The sequence below is a fragment of the Marmota monax genome, unplaced genomic scaffold (assembly GCF_021218885.2).
Source record: "Marmota monax isolate L192 unplaced genomic scaffold, Marmota_monax_Labrador192_F-V1.1 WCK01_AAM20220418_F8-fsc00127, whole genome shotgun sequence".
Classification (NCBI taxonomy): domain Eukaryota; kingdom Metazoa; phylum Chordata; class Mammalia; order Rodentia; family Sciuridae; genus Marmota; species Marmota monax.
The window spans coordinates 5,284,107-5,303,036 of NW_026692894.1; the positions used below are offsets into that span (position 1 = coordinate 5,284,107).

General features: G+C 54.4%; 1 protein-coding gene across 2 annotated transcripts in view; it reads left to right on the forward strand.

The window, feature by feature from the left end:
• The window catches only part of Cpne5 (copine 5), an 88,766-nt gene that overhangs the window by 9,987 nt on the left and 59,849 nt on the right, over nt 1–18,930 (forward strand). For both annotated transcript variants that reach the window (XM_046450756.2, XM_046450757.2), the window contains exons 2-3: nt 4,921–4,961; nt 5,739–5,785. In XM_046450756.2, coding sequence (XP_046306712.1) covers nt 4,921–4,961; nt 5,739–5,785 — 88 coding nt within the window. The remainder of the gene's footprint in view (nt 1–4,920; nt 4,962–5,738; nt 5,786–18,930) is intronic.

Genomic DNA, 18,930 nt, shown 5'->3' on the forward strand with positions numbered 1-18,930 from the left:
CATGCGTCCACCCAGCGCTTGTGGGCTTTGCTCGGGGATGCCCAGACGTGTGATGGCCCAGGTTGAGGGCAATGTGTCTCCCCTCCGACTGGAGCAGCCAGCACCCCCAAGCCTCTCCAGGGCTCTGGCTTCGCCTTTCCAGTGCTTTCCCCCTGTGCTGGGCCTCAGGGACTTCAACCTCAAGCCTGGCGGAGGGCCGTCTCCCATGGCCTCTGAGTTGGGAATGGTTCCTTGGGGGTGAATGTGGAGCAAGGGGAGGCTCTGCCTTCCCGGCCTCGATTCAGGGAACAAAAGAAGCCAAACTCCGGCTGCTGAGTGGACAGCTGAAGGGTTTTATGTGCTTTTGGGGAAAAAATACATTTTGCCTGTTGGAAAAAAAAAAAAAATCCTCTTTGAGCTCTCCAAAAACAGAAAGCAGAGAAAAAGCACTTGTGGTCTGGTGTCGTCTGTGCCCTCGTGACTGGGGCTTGGGCCATACCTGGGGCAGAGGCCTGCTTTCCTCTCCTCCCCCGGGCTCTTCCTGGCTGTGTGTTGGTGGGCAAGTCACTGCCTGTCTCTGAGCAGATCAGATGAGGGTCACTGCCCAATATTCTTCATCTTGAGGGTCCTCCAGAGCTGCTGGGGTGTGTGTTGTGGTCCTTGACTTAGCAGAGGCCCTAAGACACAGTGTCTCAACATGTGGCTTGCTAACGTCAAGCACTGGGGGCCAGCTGACCTCCACCCACTGTTCCAGATCTGCAAAACCAGACTCTGGGAATGGGGCCCAAGAATCTGGGGGCAGAGGTGAGCCCCAGGAAGAGTGAAGCCCCTTGACTGCGGGTGAAGCCACAGTCTCGAGGCCCTGTTCCTGTGATGCCAGGCAATTGGGGTGACAGGTGGGTGGGGGCAAAGGGGCAGAGGCTGTAGGATGCAGAGACCCTGGAGAGGGGCAGAGGGGCCTCCAAGAGAGATGAGGATGGGATGGAGGCCTAGGACCTAAGACTGGGTGCTGCTCTCGGCCAGTGGGGCAGGTTCAGCATGTACCTCAGGTGAGTGCTGGGAGTGGGGGTTGGGATTGGGCTTCTCTGGACCAGCAGGGTGGCTTGTGTCACACTTGTCACCAAATGAGCATGAGCATCCACCAGAAGCCTGCACGCTGCTTAGCACCAGGCTGATGATAACCTATAAGCCCTGCTAGGCCCTAGGCGCTGCGGGTGGCTAGCCTCCACGCAGCTCTGACCTGTGCCCACCCCACATTGCAGATGGGGAAGCCAAGGCACAAAGGGGACAAGTCACCTGTCCAGAGTTGGGGCGTGACCCGGCCTGTCTGCTGCCGAGTCTAGGCACTTAGCCGTTACGCGTCACAGCCAGGACGCAGTCCAAGGAGCGGTCCTTGAGCACGGCCCTGCACTGTCCAGGAGGGGACATCACCCCCTGGGCCATTCCAGGGTCTTCCTTCCAGTGTTCTGGCCACTCCTGTGCTGGTGCTAGGCCATCCTGTGGCAGAGGTGGGATCCTGCCCTGGAGGAGCCCAAGCAAGGCAGGAGACAGACCCCCGTGAACCCACAGCCCAGGGTGTGCCGAGCACTGTGAAGAGCCTGGGAGTCCAGGGGTCGCACCCGTCAGCGAGGGCCGAGGGAGAGCTGAGGAGTGACTGTGGGTCAGAGTCCAGCAAGGCAGGGCCACGCAGGAAGGGTGGGGCGGTCTGCAAGGAGGAAAGGAATGATCCTGCAGAGTGCAGGGGAGGGTTTGCGTCATCCCAGGTGCTGGTTGCTGGGGTGACCCAGGTCCCAGGACCACTGACAGTCCGGAATCACTGGACAGGGCGCCAGGTGACTGGATGGTTTCTTAGTCTAGTTGTGAGCCTCTGGCCCAGCTGAGAAGTGGGCAGGACCAAGACAAGCCCCTATTTGTCTTTGGAGGTAAAACTCCACACCTCTCGCCGCCCAGTCCGCTCTGCAGCGTCTCATCACTCTTGCTCACTAGCTGGACACGACGCAACCTGCGTTCCACACCCAACCATGGAGGAGACGCAGATCTTGGAGGAGTCTGTTGCTTCCTCTCTAAGACTCGCATTTTTTTTTTTTTTTTGGTACCAGGGATTGAACTCATGGACACTCGGCCACGGAACCACATCCCCAGCCCTATTTAGAGACAGGGTCTCATTTGTTCTTGCTGACACTGGCTTTGAACTCACCATCCTCCTGCTTCAGCCTCCCATGCTGCTGGGATTACAGGCATGCACCACTGCACGTGGCCAGGCTTACATTCTTGAATTTTTTTTTTTTTTTTTTTACACTGGGGATTAAACCCAGGGGCACTTTACCACTGAGCTATAGTCCCAGCTCTTTTTATTTTTTATTTTGAGACAGGGTCTCACTAAATTGCTTAGGGACTCACTGAGTTGTCAAAGCTGGCCTCCAATTTGCGATCCTCCTGCCTCAGCCTCCTGAGTCTCTGGGATCCCAGGTGTGTGCCACCACACCCAGCTCACGTTCCTGATTTGTGAAAGAGTTGAGAAAGGTGACTTTGGAGGTCCTTTCCAGCTTGAACATTCTAGGGTCTTATGTAGTTATAGAATTTTGTTGTAGAATTCAAAGACAGCAGCACACAGCGGTGCAGGCCTGTAATCCCAGATGCTCAGGAGGCTGAGGCAAGCGAATGACAAGTTGGGGGCCAGCCTGAGCCACTTGTGAAGCCCTCTCTGAACAAAAAAGCAGGGAGTGCAGCCCAGCAGCAGAGCGCCCCTGGTTCAATCCAGCCAGTCAGTAAGTCCAGGCAGACAGACGGACCCAGCGTTGGCTTTAGTAGGGACCCCCCCCCCCGAAAATCGTCATCACCTCCTCACTGTAGAGGTTCCCCGCAGTAGAGTCGCTCGGTGCTCAGGCACTTTGTCTCTCATCTGAATGAAGACAGACGCCCCTCCCCCAGGCTGCACGCTGGAGCTGGGTCGCAAGCTGGAAATGACCCGGTGTAAATGTCTTCTTCAGCCTCTGCGGCCGCTTGGCCACTCTCTCGTGCTCACGTCAGAGCTGCCTCCTGTAGAGTCTCATCCGAGGCTCCTTCAGGGGCTGGGAGTTTATCAGATGGTTTCTAAGTGACAACTGGCAGGGAGCAGGTCTAGCCTGCGGGAGGGGTTGGGGGGCCTGAGGTCCGGCAGAGTGAGCCTGCCCTTGGGGAGAGGCCCCTGAAGGGACAGTGTGGAGCAGGCATGGTGGCCAAGTTCTCCAGGAGCTTGGCATCTGGGGACATCTCTCTTGGGAACATCGCTAAGAATCTGCTCCAGGACTGAGGAGTGACTGGTGAGCACAGCCTGGGACCTCCCCTGGCATCAGGGTTTGCCATGTGACGGCTCCAGGCTGCTGCTGTGTGTGTCGTCTTTCAGGTGGCCTTTGACTCTCGTGCCTCAGGGTTGGGGACAGGGGTGGTAGGGTTGACTAGGGGTCAAGTTGCCTGACAGTCACTAGGTGGCTTTGGGGGTGGTGACGCAGGGTAAGGCCTTCTTCTAGACTTGCTGCTCTGCCATTGTTGTGGGCCCCTCCCTGGGCTCAGTCTGCCCTTGTCAGTGGGAAGGTGGAGGGGGTCCCCGGGCCTCGTCAGCTCTGGCACTGGGAGCTGGCTGTCAGGGAGCCATGCCGCATAGACCAGGGCCGATTGTTTCTCTTCTCTGGGAAAAAGGTGTCAAGGGGCACAGGACCCACGGGGGTTTGTGGGAGTGGAGGGGAAAGGCCTCTTGGGACATCGGGGAAGGAGGTGGGGCAGGGTTGATGCAGTCGGGATGAGCAGGGACTGGAGCAGGGTCCTCAGGGAGTCGGTGGCTGCCACACAGGAGGGCTCCCGGGTCACTCCCAGGAGTAGGGAAGGGAAGACGCGCAGCACAGCTGCTGGATGTGGGCTGAGCAGGACTCTTGGCCCCTGTGGCTCCTTCCCACAGGGCCCCCAGGAGACTGGGGACACCCTCAGCACTGTCCCTGGAGCCTGAGGAAGCTGCGTATTGATCCCCTGGCTCCTGTCCATCTGGCTGAGTGCTGCCCCTGGGAGCATCCTTCTGGCCCTTGCAGTCTGGCCTGCCAGGGGGAGGCCTCTGGAGGGGAGCAGGTGCGGGGAGCCCTGGTGTGAGCTGAGAAGGTCTGGGGACACGGGCCGGGCATCCATGGCCCTCCAGACTGAGGGACAGGCTCTGAGAAACCTGGTTCCCAGTCAGAGACGGAGTTTCACTGGCTGTGTCGCTCCCTGAGGCTATCAGATCACTGTGGAATGAGGGACGCCAGGTGTGTAGGACATAGCCTGCTCTATCTCCGCAGCCTGTGGTTCCACATCTGGAAGATGGGACAGTCCCCACCAGTCCCCACCTCGCAGGGCAGCCTGAGAATGAGGAGCTAATATTTAAAAGCTCTTATCCTAACCCGTCCCTGGGTTAGGATCTGGGAGCAGGAGCTGCTATCTCAGAAGGCAGGGCAGGCGGGCTCGGCACCTTCAGAGACCTTTCTGTCCCCATCTGTCATCTTACTGCAAGGACTTCCAGTCTGATAGCTGGGGCCATGTGCTAGGACCCTGTCCCAATGAGCCTGTGTTTCCTGGGAGGTGTCATTGATGAATTCATCAGCACCGATGAGGGTACAATGAACTGGCTGTGGGTGGAGGCCTGGGGGTGGGGGGCTGGGCAGCTGTGTTCTGATTGCTTGGATTTATTTATTTATTTTGATAGAGAAGTGATGAAAGGAGAATTTCTAGAAAGGGCTTGTGCATGGTGTCTTCGGGTCGTGGCCCTTAGGAGATCTGCTCACCCCAGGAAGGTGGGGCCGCCCAGCGCCTGGCTCTGAGTGAAGGTTGATCAAGGTTGGCTGAAGGAGCCATCTCGTCCGCTTTGTCTAAGACGAGGCCAGAGGGCGGCCTCCTTCCCTCCAAACCCACTAACTGCTCTCTCTCCCCCTCTTTCAGGAACCTCTTGGACAAAGACATGTTTTCCAAGTCTGACCCACGTAAGTCCTGCTCTGACAGTAATAAGGGTAACAATGACAGCGGCCACCTATGCCTAATGACAGCAGCCGGCGCTGGCCCTTATGGAGCATTAAGTATGTGCCAGGCACTGCTCCCAGTGTGACAGGGCTAGTCAGTGCTTCCTTGACAGTGTCCAGAGAACTGGGGACCCTGCTCAGCCCCCACGCTTGTGAAGCCTCAGTGCAACCGAGCAATTGGGAGGGGTAGAAATTGGCTGGCCTTAGGGTGTGTGGAGCCAGAAGGTCCCCACCCCAGGGAACCTGTGCATTTCAGGGCTCCAGTTTGCTGGGTCTGATGGGATAAGCACTGATTTTGGAGAGCAGGTTCTGGTGCTGAGCACTGCTGCCCATGGATGTGACCTTGGATCAGATCTTCAGGCACCTCTGAGACTCAGTGTTCCCATCATTAAAGAGGGGCTGAGGATGATCACCGGCCTCGTGGGACTGACGAGGGTGCAAGTGGGTTATCTCCACCAGGCCTCTGCCACCCAGGCCTCCGTCCTGCTCACCTCCGACCCTTGCTGTGGCCTGGGAAGGAATGGCTCCTGACCCTCTCCCAAACAGTGCCCCTCCAGACACAGCTGTGGTCCAGGCTTGGAGGCCAGGCATGCAGACCACTCACCAAGACGTCCCTCCCCGGCCCAGGCCCACCCGAGCAGTCCTACTGGAGCCTCTGAGCACCCCGTTCAGCCGGGGCCCTCCCCATCTGGGTCCCCTTGGCCTGGGTGTTAACCCGCTGCCCTTCTCTTCTCCCCGCAGTGTGCGTCATGTATACTCAAGGGATGGAGAACAAGCAGTGGCGAGAGGTAGGTGCAGACCTTTCCCTGCCTGGAAGCTCCAGCGTGGCCCCGGCTGCCCTCTCTGTGCTCTGTGACTCTGGAGAGATCCCCCTGCAGCACCAAAGCCCTGTGCAGGCCAGCCACACCAGCTGGGCTGCTCTTGTCCCTGTTGTTAGAGAGTGAGGCTGAAGGTGGCCCAGGCAGCTCTTGTCCTGTGTGCCCCAGTCTGAGGGGGACAGAGGGAGGCCCAGCACATTGTGATCTCGTTGGTGGCCCGGGGAACATAGCCCTGGATCTTGTGCCCAGCAGCTTCCCTCCCTGTGCTTCTGACTAACGGGAGCTGGCTTTAGTGAGTACGTCCAGGCCCAGAACCCTCTGCGACTCCTGCTCCCAGGATCCCCCTCCTCAGCTTGGCTTCCGAGCACTCATAGGACACATTTTTGCAGCCTTTGCTCATTTCCCTCGCCCAGACCCATGGCTCCCTGTGTCTTGCTCTTCCTCACGGGGTTGTGAGCAGAGGGCAGACTTGGAGAGCCACCCGGGAGGGAACAGGGCCTCCTAGGTGCTGAGGGTGATGCTAAAACAGAGTCGAATTCTGTCCCTCTCTGCCCAGGGCTGTGCAGGGCTCCTGTCTGACAAAGCTACAGTCCCTCTGCTGGCTCAGAGGCCCTCCCGCCTGACTTCCTATCCCTGGTGACCTGCCTCAGGGCCTGGCCCTCCAGCCTCCACTCTGTGCCAGCCAGCCAGGCCGCCTCCTGCCCCAGGGCCTTTTCACTTGCCGTTGTCTTTCCTGAATGGCCTTTTCCCACAGGTCCCTGTGGCCCCTCCAGCTTCCCTGAGGTCTGGACTCCCTGTTGTCCTCTGGAGGCCTTCCCTGGCCCCCGGTCTAACACCGCAAGCTCCTCACTTGCTTCCCCTCCTGCTTTTTCCTCTCCTATCACTGTTGTCGTCCCCAGTGCTCTGGTTAGGTATTTGTTTTGCCATGTGCTGGCCCCACAAGGGTAGGGACTTCATCGGCTTCATCTGCAGCTTCATTTTGAGCACCTAGGACAGTGCCCGGCCCACAGCAGGTGCTTTGGAGATGGCTCTTAAGGAAATGAATGGGTTGGGGGAGGGAGTGGGTGTTCCCAGCTCCCAGGACATGGCAGTGGTCCCCTCCTCCCCACCTCCGCCTCATTTGCCCCCCACAAGCGACAAGCTCTCGTGGGAGAGGATGGGGGTTGAGATGAGGGGTCCTGGAAGCCCGGCTTCTGTTTGACTAGTGAAAAGTACTGCCCCTCCTTTCTCTCAGAGGAGAGGCTCTGGCCGGCAAGCGCAGGTCCAGCCTGGGAGGTGAGCTGGCTTCGGTGGCCTTCCCAGTGACTGGAGACTGGGCTTGCTCCTTCTGTGATCAGAACAGGCACAGGAATGGCAAGAAGGGCCTTGCAGAGGTGAGCCCCACCTCCTCACGCACACCAGGAGGGAGGCCCCCCGGACTCTGGTGGAGAGGCTGCTTTGGCCTCCACCAGAGAGGGAAGATGCCCCAGGGCCCAAGGAGGCAGCGGTGGCTGTGAAGAGCAGGTGTGGCCTAGTCCCCAGGCTCAGGAGGGCTCCTGAGAGCTGCAGGGGAATGTCCTGAGGACTCCCCAGTGAGGGGGGAACTCACAGGACAAGTGGGGTTCCTGACACGTGGCAGGGAAGAATTTCAGCCCTTGTGAGTAAAGGCAGAGACTGACTTAGGAAAGCAAGGAGAACAAGGTGGGCCGTCGGGAGTGAGAGCCGTGCTTTCGGGGTTCCTGGCCCTTCTTTTAAAGGGAACTTGCTGAGGGGTGGGTATGGGAAGGCGTGCGGGGATGACATCAGTCTGGTGACCTCAAGGTGGTGTATGTATGGTGGCCTGGCAGTGCTCAGGATTCTTAGGCTACGTGGCCTCCATTTTCTGATCAGTAGATAACACTGGAAAGTCCCCTAAATTGTAGGTTTCTCAAAATATCGACTTTCTCTTTGCTTAATCTGTTTGCTGGGGGGGGGGGGTTGATTCACACTGATGAAGGTAATTGTCATAAGTAAGTGAATTTGTGGTCAACTTCAAGATTTACAGATTTCCGAAAAACTTAGAGTGACAGGCCTGGTACCTGGGAGGTACATGGAGATGCAGGTTATATTTCCCTGTCCTTCCTCTAGGTCTCCTTTCTACCTGTGGGTGTTTGGTTTTGGTTTTGGTACTGGGATAGAACCCTGGGGCACTTAACCACTGAGCCACATCCTTAGCCCTTTTTGATATTTTACTTAGCGACAGGGTCTCACTGAGTTGCTTAGGGCCTCTCTAAATTTCTGAATCTGGTTTGAACTTGTAATCCTCCTGCCTCAGCCTCCCAAACTGCTGGGATGACAGGCGTGTGCCACCATGCCTGGCTCTTCCTGTTTTTTCTCTCTTCTACCCTCCCTCACAGGGACAGGACAGTAGTGTACAAAATGACCCACACCCAGGGCCATGGGTGGGGAGCCCTCCCAGATGACATGAGAATAGCCAGCAAAGCTGTGGTAACTCAGATTTTATTACCAACTTCCCCTCCTGGCTGGTGGCCTGGCTGGAACATCACCTGCCCTGCTCCACCCCCCACCCTGCCTTGGCAGGAGCAAGTGTCTGACAGGGTGAATTTTATCTAGAAAACGTGGGAAATGTTTCCACAGGGGCCAGGCTGAAGTTACTTTTTCACCCTGGCCAAGACTCTGAGCCCATTGAAGCATAAACCAGATTGCTGGGGAAACGGTTAGCCTTCTTAAGTGAACTAATTACTTCTGAGGCCTTTTGGCCGAGCTTCTGAAAAACAGGAATGTGCGAATGTCTTGCTGATTCATTACGGAAAGTCTGGAAGGGCCTCTTCAGCAGGGCATGGTGTGGCGGACCGTTAATTACATTCTGTAATTGAAACTTGTCTCCTTTTGGTTCAGGGTCCCCAATTGTCCCAATCCCATTACTACCCACAGGGAGGGTGGGTGGCCCCGGGGGTGAGAAACACCTGTGCTTTGCTCTTGGCTTCATCCGTTTCTGAAAGTGGGACCTGGAGCAATTTGTGGAACTTCTCTGTGCCTCGGTTTCCACGTGTAAGATGGGGTACACCTGCGGCAAGGGCGAACCAGATGCTGGAGGTAGTGCCCAGTGTGTGATCTGCACTCCATAAACACCATTCTCTGCAGAATGTCATCCAGAGGGTCTGGGGCCTTGTCCCTCTCTCCTCAGTCAATATTTACAACAGAAAGCATCTACCAGGTGCCAGGACCTGGGGAGAGAGGGCGCTGGGTCAGAAGAGCAGAGCTTCACTGGAAGCAGGAGTGGGAACCAGGAGGTTTTCTGGCCCTCAGGGGAGATGCGCGTGTGAGTGATCTAACAGAACGGCCGAGGATGTATGGATGGAAAGAAACGGGAGTTTAGGGGTGGCAGAGCGACAGCCAGAATGCTAAAGCGTTTTGACAGTTCGGTGGATGTTTTAAATGGCATTTGAATCTGAACACACATGTTTAGCTCAGGGGCTAATGATGCAGCACAAGGACAATGGGGTTGGAAGGACTTCCCCCTGGACAGCTCAGCCTCCTGGTCCTCCTGAGGGCAGGACTAGCTTCAGGGTACCAAGTCAGGATGCTGGACCCCAGGGCTGTCACAGCGAGCACCTGGGTTTCAGCAGAGCACCTGGATTTCAGCAAGGCCAGGACACGGAGCACAAAAGCACTCAGCAAAACAGTGGCATCTGCAAAGACACAGGCAGCAACCATTATGCGCAAGTCAGCCCAGGTACCTTGTCACTGGGGTTGTAATAAAGGAGTGAGTGGGTGTGTTCGTCAGCGTTCCAAAACTATAACGAAACACCGTAGATAATGAATTTGTCAAGAGAACAGCTTTATTTTGGCTCTAGTTTTAGAGGTTCTGTCCGTGGTCAATTGTCTGTTGCTTAAGGCCGTGATAAGAGCACGTGGCAGAGAAAAACTACCCACATGGCACCCAAAGAGGAAAAAGAAGTCCCACAGTCCCCTTCAAGGACATACTTCTATTAACCAAAGAATCTCCCTCTGGCCTACACTCCCCAGTAGCACCACCATGGACCCTCAGGATCATTCTAGATCTAAACTACAAGAGTGGGGTCCAAGGAAGCCATGGAGGGGTAGTGGATCACAGGGTGGCAATAGTGGGCAGTGGCCTCTGGACAGGGCAGGGGTCCTCATGGGGGGCAGCCCAGGCCACCTCATTTTCTTCCAGCCTCTGATCTCTGGCCAGTGTCCCCCCACCTTGGTGGCACCTCACTAGAAGACCTCTGGCCACCACTATGATCCACTCGACCAGCCTCACTGAACGCAGCAGTGTGGAGAAAGGCTGGGGGCAGACCTCTGGCAGGTGAGCCCTCGGCAGGTGAGCGGGGCTGGCCTGCAGTGGGCGAGGCCTCCAGAAGAGATGGGAGGAGCCCATGAAGATGGCCCTCCAGTCAGGCTGAGGGCAGCTGGAGACACAGGTCAGCTGTCAGAGCAGGGGTGTCCCTGGAGCTCAAGGAGGCTGACCCCACTTAGGGGAGGTGGCCAGGACCTGTGTTGAGCCTTGGGGGCACCCCTCGGACACAGGCACCAAGTGGTTTCTGGGAAACATCCTGGAGTGGGAGGGGCGCTCTTCCTTGTCCGGTTCTCTGTGGGAACTGCGGAGGAAAGAGTCAAGAAGGGAGTATTTAAAGAAAACTCGAGAATCATCAGTGTAACGGCCCCTGGGACAGGCTGCCCTTGCCAGTCAACGGGCCAGTTCCCGCCACTCCACTTTAGCAGCAGACCAGCTCTCTGATCTTGGCCGAGATGATCCTCCTGTGACCCAGGAGTCAAGTACAGGCACGGTTCTCCAGGCTGGGAACAGACCCCAGATTTGCACGAGGCTGCAGAGGAGCTGACCCTGGGGTGTGGACGCGGCTCTGTGGCCCCTGGCTGCCGGCTCTCAGCTGATTTTAACCATTTGGGTCATTTTTATGCCTTCTGAGAAAGCTCCATCTTCCCAGCACCTAAATCTGTCACCACATTTTATGAGAATTGACTCAAGATGTAATTTTAGCCCAGGAAATCGAACACTATTTGCATCAACCCCTGCCAGGGCCTTAGGCGTGTCCTGGGGAAGGCAGAGTGGCCGGGCAAGAAGAGGGTCCAAGGAACACTCACTAGGAAGAGGGACATAAGAGGGAGCCCCTGTAGGTTCTCCATGTGACAGTGGGGTGGTGACTCCTGCCCCTCCTTCGCCAGGTGGCTGTCCTGGCTGAGGACCCCTTGGGAAGGAGGGGATGGGAATCATGGGATCTTGGGTGTCCGGCTGATGGCTGCACACTGCCTGCAGTGCCTGTGGCGCCCACTGACACATCCACCGTCCCTGCCAAAGCAGTGAGTGTACCTGTGAGCAATCCTGGCTTGTTTAACAGTCTGACCTCGGGGCTGGGATACAGCTCAGTTGGTTGAGCGCTCCCTGCATGAGGCCCTGGGCTCAATCCCCAGCACCTCAAAAACAAAACACAGTTGAGCTTCAGCTGGGAGTGATGCTTCACTTCTGCATCGAAAGGCACTTCCTCCTACATAGGCCTTTGGTGGGAAGTCCAATGTCAAGGCATCCGTATATGCGTGAGTGATGAGATCTGCTCCTCACGTGGTAGAAAGGACAGTGGGCTCCCTGGGGCCTCTTGTAAGAGCACCAGTCCCATTCACTAGAGCGCCACCCACGCCATGTTATTTTTATCAGTCCCATTACACAGAGAAGGAAACGGAGGGTTTTTGTTTGTTAGTTTTGCGTGAATGTGATGTTGGGGATTGAACCCAGGGCCTTGTGCTTGTGAGGCAAGCACTCTACCAACTCAGCCAGAAACTGAGGTTCTTTATATCATTGTCTCCTGTCTCTTTACCAACCTGGGCATTCTGCCTGGAGCACGTGCCTGTCAATGTTCTTTCCAAAGTGTGTGTCCTGCACGGTCCCCTTCTCTAGCCCAGAGCATCTTGGGCTGGCTCCCTCCTCACCCAGAGTGAGCTACACAGTTGCGATTCTCCCTTCTGGGGGCTGTGCATTCATTCTGTGGGTCTGTTTCTAAGCATTACAGGTGCTCTTCAACTTACAACAGGATCACACCCCATTGTACATAGAAAATATTGTAAAATGAAAATGCTTTGGCCAGGCGCGGTGGCACATGCCTATAATCCCAGCAGCTCAGGAGGCTGAGGTAGGAGGATTACAAGTTCAAAGCCAGCCTCAGCCATTTAGTGAGGCCCTAAGCAACTTAGTGAGACCCTGTCTCAAAAAATAAAAAGGGTTGGGGATGTGGCTCAGTCGTTAAGGGGATGTGGCTCAGTGGTTAAGCACCCCTGGGTTCTGTCCCTGGTACCAAGGGGGTGGGTGGGAATGCTTTCAATACACCTTATCTACAGAACGTCTGGCTTAGCAACACAGTACAATGTGGCGTCTCCTTTGTTCGTCCTGTCAATCATCTGGCTGACTGGGAGCTGTGGCTGCTGCCTCTGCCCCTACCCAGGAGAGTCTTCTGCCAGGTAGCACTAGCTCAGGAAAAGATCGAAATCCAAAATGTGAAGTGGTTTTCTCCTGAATGCCTCTCATTTCTGCACCATCATAAAGTAGGAAAATTGTAAATCAAACTGTCACCCGAAAAGTGTATGAAGGAGAAGGGGACCGCAACTCAGCCCTGGCAGTTCGTTCTTGAGTTATACCACAGAAAGGAATTTCAGAATGTGTCAAAAGAGACACAAAGAGCCGAGTGCGATGGTGCACCCCTATAATCCCAGCGACTCGGGAGGCTGAAACAGGAAGATGGCAAGTTCAAAGCCAGCCTCAGCAAAAGCGAGGTGCTAGCAACTCAGCAAGACCCTGTCTCTAAATAATAAAATACAAAATAGGGCTGGGTGTGTGGCTCAGTGGCCAAGTGCCCCTGAGTTCAATCCCTGGTATCCCCCCACCCGAAAAAAAGAGAGACACAAGATTTATTTAGGAAGCAATGAGATTTACTTTTTTTTTTTTTTTTTTGACGTGCTAGGGAAGGAACCCAGGGCCTAAGCACATGCTAGGCAAGCACACGCCCACTGAGCCACATCCCCAGCCCTGAGCAAGGAAATGTATTCAGGAAAGCAGACAATAGGGAAGGGTACACACTCCAGGGAGAAGGCGAGCTGGCACTTGACAAGAGACACTATTGGGGGTCTTGGCCTTTTTTTTCCCCAATATTTTTAGTTGTGGATGGACACAATACCTTTATTTCCCTGCTTTAATAAAGAACTGTTTTCTTCTTTAAAAAATTAATTTTAATTTGTTATATATGACAGTAGAATGCATTTCAAATCATAGTACACATAAAGAGTACAATTTTCCATGTCTCTGGTTGAGTCACACCATTCGTGTCTTCATACATGGTACTTAGGTAATGATATCCATTTCATTCCACCGACGGTCCTACCCCCTGGACACAATACCTTTTATTTATTTATCTTTATGTGGTGCCAGTTCCTTACATGTGCCAAGCAAGTGCTCACCACCGAGCTACAGCCCAGCCCTTGGTCTTTCTTCTAAAGGAAACTGTAACTAGTGGACATGAGAAGCCCATGGGTGACCGCAGCCTGTGAGCTCAGTTCTCCTAACCCTGGAGCACAGGGTGCTCAGGGTGGTCTGTTCTCTTGAGGATGTCTAGGCTGACGTCCCCCACCCAGTAATGTTCTGAGTGTATCCACGTCATCAGCCTCTAATAGTATGTGTCTCTTGGCTTCACCTAGTCTAAAGAAAATATGTGTCGGGGCTGGGGATGTGGCTCAAGTGGTAGCGCACTTGCCTAGCATGCGTGAGGCACTAGGTTCGATTCTCAGCACCACATAAAAATTAAATAAAGATATGTGCCCACTTACAATTAAAAAATAAATATTTTAAAAAAAAAGAAAATATGTGGTGCCAGATGAGGTAGTGCAGGCCTGGAATTCCAGCAGGTCAGGAGACTGAGGCAGGGGGATCACAGGTTTGAGGCCAGCCTGGACAATTTGGTAGGACCTTCAAAGACTACTTAGGGAGATCCTGGGTCAAAATAAATAATAAAAAGGGCTGGCGATATGGTTCAGCTGTCGAGCACCTCTGGGTTCAATCCCTGGTCCCACCTGGAAAGAAAAGAAAGAAGTTGCATAAGCTACCGACGCAGCAGGCATCAGCCAGACTAGAAGATTCCTGGTCTTTTAAGAACCAGGAATCTTAGAGGAAAACAGGCCCGGGGAGTCAGAGTGAGGTGCTCACGGAGCGCTTAGGTCCACACTTATAAAGCCTTTCTCCTTTCCTGTCTTTTTCCTATTCTATTTCTTCTACCTCAAAATGGTTGAGTCAGGGGCCATGTCTCCATCTTGTATTCCTCTGACCTTTTTGGTGACTCTGGTTTCCTTCTCTGGTGACTTGCTGTCCACATGGGTCCCCCAGCTCAGACCAGGAGGGAGTTTCTGCACCTCGACATGTGATTTTGCCTGGATCTCCAACCTGTGTTCTTTATTGAACTCTGTCTTTTGTTGCCGTTTAGGGAGATCACGTGGGGTTACAGTTGTGGTGGGGGCACCTGGGCTCTGCCCGCTGGTCCTGGGTCAGCAGTGGTCATCCAGACTGGGAGGTGAGCAGGATGGAGACTTTCCCCAGGGGGTTTTTGCTTGTTTGTTTGCAGAGCTGGGAGGGAACTCTCACCTGTGCTGGGCAAGCACTGTGCCCCAGGGCTGCATCCCAGCTGCTTTTCCCTGGTTAGCATCAGTTCTCTAGCTGTCCTTTGCTGTAGGCTGGTTGGCCACCTGGGTTCTACATACCTTTGCTATAATCCATCCCATACGTCTCCACGTGTCTTAAGAACATCAGAAACGACAGCCAAATGCCTTGTCAGATGAGACCCTGAACTTGACATCCAAAGCCCTGGGTTCCCATCTCAGCTCTGGGGTTTACTAATGGGTAAAACCTGGGTGAGGTATTTACCTTCTCCAAGGTTCAGTTTACTCATCTGTAAAATGGGGTTAGACCTTCTTGGGAGTTAGTAACTAAGGTGATGCTTTTGAAAATGCCTGGAAATGTCAATTGCCATGTGGTATTGGTGACACAACCCTGGTGACACAAGTGGAGTCCTGCATAGTGCCAACCATAAGTCTGGTGGGGAGGGTGTTCCAAGTGAGGGAACAGGAAGACCCTGGGGTAGGAACAAACTCACTGTATTTGAAGAACAAAAAGAAAGTAGTGTAGTGGAGAGGTGGGAATGAGGAAGTCAGTGGGTCACAGAAGTTCACAGGGACAGATCCTGGGTGGGGTTGCATAGGAGCCATGGGAAGAGTTTGAACACGGACCTAAGTGTGATAGGAAGCTGTTCAAGGGTTTTGAACATGGGATTGATGCCGCCTAGTTTATGTTTCATAAAGATCGTTCTGGCTTCTCTGAGCAGAGTGGACTACAGAGGAAACAGCAGAAGCAGAAAGACCATTTGCAGTTTTGTGGAGGTCCTAGAATGAGATCATGGTGGGCAAGGACATAGGGCTCTGGGTTTGTCCAACACCAAGAGTGTAAAGCTGAAATGAAATGACCCTCTGCCTGCCAGGCCACCTGCCTAATTGGGCATCCTTGGTGACCAACACAGGACCTGGCCCCAATCATGCTACATAATCTTGTTTTCTTTATTTTTGTTCCAGGGATTGAACCCAGGGGTGCTGAACCACAGAGCCACATCCCCAGCCCTCCCCCTCCTTTTTAAAAAAGTCTTTACTTTTGAGACAGGGTCTCACTGAGTTGCTTAGGGCCTTGCTAAGTTGTTGAGGTTGGCTTTGATCTTGTGATCCTCCGGCCTCGGCCTCCCAGTGTGCACCACCACACCTGGCATGCTACCTTAGCCTCACTGAAAGATTTAAAGGAATAAACGGACCATCGTTATTGCCGAAGCACAAAGCAGGGGACAGGCCTGAGAGTCAGACTCCAAGGCACGCTTGGGGTTGGCTTTCTGGACTCTCTCCTTTTTGCAGTGTCTGCAAAGAGAGGTCCCTTGTGAGCTGTGGGTCCCTTAGGAAGCCTTTGATCTCATCATACAACTGGATTTTCAGAGCTTTGACCCTTGTCTTCAGGAGCAGGCAGCCCAGGACCAAGGTTTTGTTTGGAGGACTAGATGGACACCTCACAGCCTTAGGGTCAGGATGTTAGATCTTTTTGGCACAGTGAGACACTGTCACGGATGTCCCTTCACATCCTCTCTCTGCCACTTCCCTTAACCTCTCTGGAGCCTCAGTTTCTTCCCTGGGTATAACGCTGGCTCACCCACAGACTCCCTTAGCACAGGCCCAACTGGGCTCCATACTTGGGAATATTGTTAGCACTGTACAGGGCCATCAAACAGAGCCGCCAAGAGACTCTGGCCCCTTTCCTGCCTTAAGTGAAAGGATGACTGACACCGGACTCCACTGTACAGTATCCACATCGGCCACGCCCCCATTTTCTTCCCTGGTCCTAACCACACTGCAGATGAGGGACAAGTGGCGTGGAGTGGTCCTTGCTTCGCCTAGGAAATCAGCTAGAGAGTGGCAGAGCCAGGGAGCGAATGTGGTGTTGAGTCCCGAGCCCCGCCCAGGCCACTGCTTGCCAAAGAGGGCTTTCCTGTCCCCTTGAGAACCTATGGGTGGCCCCTGCCTCCTCTTCCCACCTGGACCTGAGGTATCCCATTATTTCTGTGCAGTACATGAGATGGGAGCCCAGGGTTCCGTTTGAAGAAGGAAGTTTGCTTTTCTGGGACCCCGAGGTTCTAGGCCAGGTCCCTTGGTGTCTGATAAGTCTCTGTACCCTTTGGTATCAGTGTCCAGATGCAGTCACAGAGTGGTGGGGCTGCTGAGAGTTGGCTCCAAAGTCAGGTTCAGCACAGGAGCCACCCTTGGGGGTGGGGAGTGATCTTGGGATTCAATGAGCTACTTCCCCTAAAGAGCCTGGCACACAGAAAAGGCTCCATAAGGCTCTACCAGAAGCCCCTGGTGAGGAAGCAGAGCTTACCTGGAGGAAGGAAGAGCTGACAGTGTTGGATGTTTAGATCTCCAGTTGCCATTCGGTAGGAGTCATAGATATCTTGGGGTGAGCTGGAGGCTGTAGGGTCCCTGAGGCCCTTACAGGGGGCTCAGCTGCTTTCAGGGTAGGACTTGCTCAGGCCCCTCCTGCTCCTCATGGTCAGGGGCCAGGGCAGGGTGGAGTGGGTTTTTTGGGTGGATATCAGGGATTGAACTCAGGGACACTTGACCACTGAGCTCCATCCCCAGCCCTATTTTGTGTTTTATTTAGAGACAGGGTCTCACTGAGTTGTTGCTTAGGGCCTCGCTAAGTTGCTGAGGCTGGCTTTGAACTCGAGATCTTCCTGCCTCAGCCTCAGAGTAGCTGGGATAACAGGCGTGGCCACTGTGCCTGGCGGTGGTAGAGTGTTTTGCTGGCAGCTTGGCAGCCAAGCTCATTGGCAAAAGGGCTATTCCCCTAGGAGCTGGGACCGCTTAACAGATTATCTGCAACAATAGCTAATTAGGAACAAAGCTTTTGGGCAGGAAGTCTTTCATTATAAGCTTGGTCAAGTTTCATAGGCTGCACTTGGGGCTAGAGACTGGCCTTCTCTGTCCAGGTCTGAGAACCCCGTAGGCCTTTGGAACCTGGGTATTCTCATTCACTCAGCACCCCTCCCCGCATCCTTCCTCACTAGAGGAATGAACCATGCAGAAAGTGGCCTGGGAGGTGACCAGGCCCTGGAAACAGAGTGCCCAGGATATCGCATCTCACTGTGGGGCTGAGGCAGACCTCTTCCTCCTATGGGCCTGGTTTTCCTAGCTGTAGGAGGAGGGTGTGGCCCCAGAATTCTGGTCTCCTGTGAAAGAAACTGGAGAACTTTCCAGACCAAGATGGTGGCAGGCCTGTCGTGAAACCAGACCCTGAGCCCTCCCCCACCCCCCAGATCCCAGGCCAATCTCCTCCCCAGTTACTAGGCTCATGCCTGCTCCCAGTTCCCAGGGCCGACCTTGGAAAGCACATCCCTTTCCTGTTTCTGTTGGAGTCACAGATAACTCTGGCCTCTAATTTTAATCCGGTGAACATGACTCATGAGGGCCGGGGCTGGGCTCTGCAGCCAGGCTTTAGAATCCCAGTGAAGGAGCCGTCAATCATGTGTGGGAATTAATGGGGGAGCTTGGGCTGGGGAAGAGGGAGCAGCCTGAGAGGTAGGGCCGTCTGTCAGCTCTGGCCTCCTTCGGTCCCAGCCAGTGCAGCCACCAGGGGCTTGGCAGCTGGGGGATGGCTCAGCAGTTCCCTCCAGCTGTAATTTGTAAAAAGGCAAGAGCTGCCTAAATCGGGGGCCATTAAGATGGCTCAGAGCCACCTACTCATTAGTGAGGCAGGGGGCCCAGGCGAGCACCACAGGACACTGTGCCTGTCACTCCTGGGAGCCTTGGTCCTCCCTCCCCCATCTGCTGGGTGCAGGGCCCTTGTGGCCTCCTGGAGCTCTGTTCCTTATCTGTAAGGTGGGGATGACGGCATTGTCATCTCCACGGGGTCACTGAGGGGATTACATGAGATCATGGATGTGTAGAAGTATTTTGAAGATGAGAAGAAGTCACGATACAAAGCGGAAGGAGGGGGAGGACTTGGTGAAAGAAAGAAACCCGAGGGAGGGGGCGGTGACAGGCTTCTGGAGAACTAGGGCGCTGCTTGGGCTCAGAGCCCCTCCGACCTGGGCTCTGTCACGCCTGTTTCCCAATTAGCCATGTGACCTTCGGAGGAACCCCCCACCTTGCCCTCCCTGCCTCTGATTTCTCACTGGGTAAGAGAGAATTTGGATCCTTCCAGCTCCAGATCTGGCTCAGTGGTAAAGCACCCCTGGGTTCATGCCCCAGCACCAAAATAAATAAATAAATAGAAATTTAAAAAGGGCCGGGATCAGCTCAGTGGTAGAGTGCTTGCCTGGCATGCACAAGCCCTGGGTCCCATTCCCAGTACTGAAAACCAAACCAAACAAAATAAAACCTGGAGTGGAATCACTAATTCACAGAGCACATTGGATGTCCCACATGCTATCTTCTGAGAATAGCATGTAAATAAAATCATTTAAGCCTCAACAACCAACCCTACAATGTATGGATAAATTTTTATTCCCACTAACAGAAGGGGAAACTGAGGC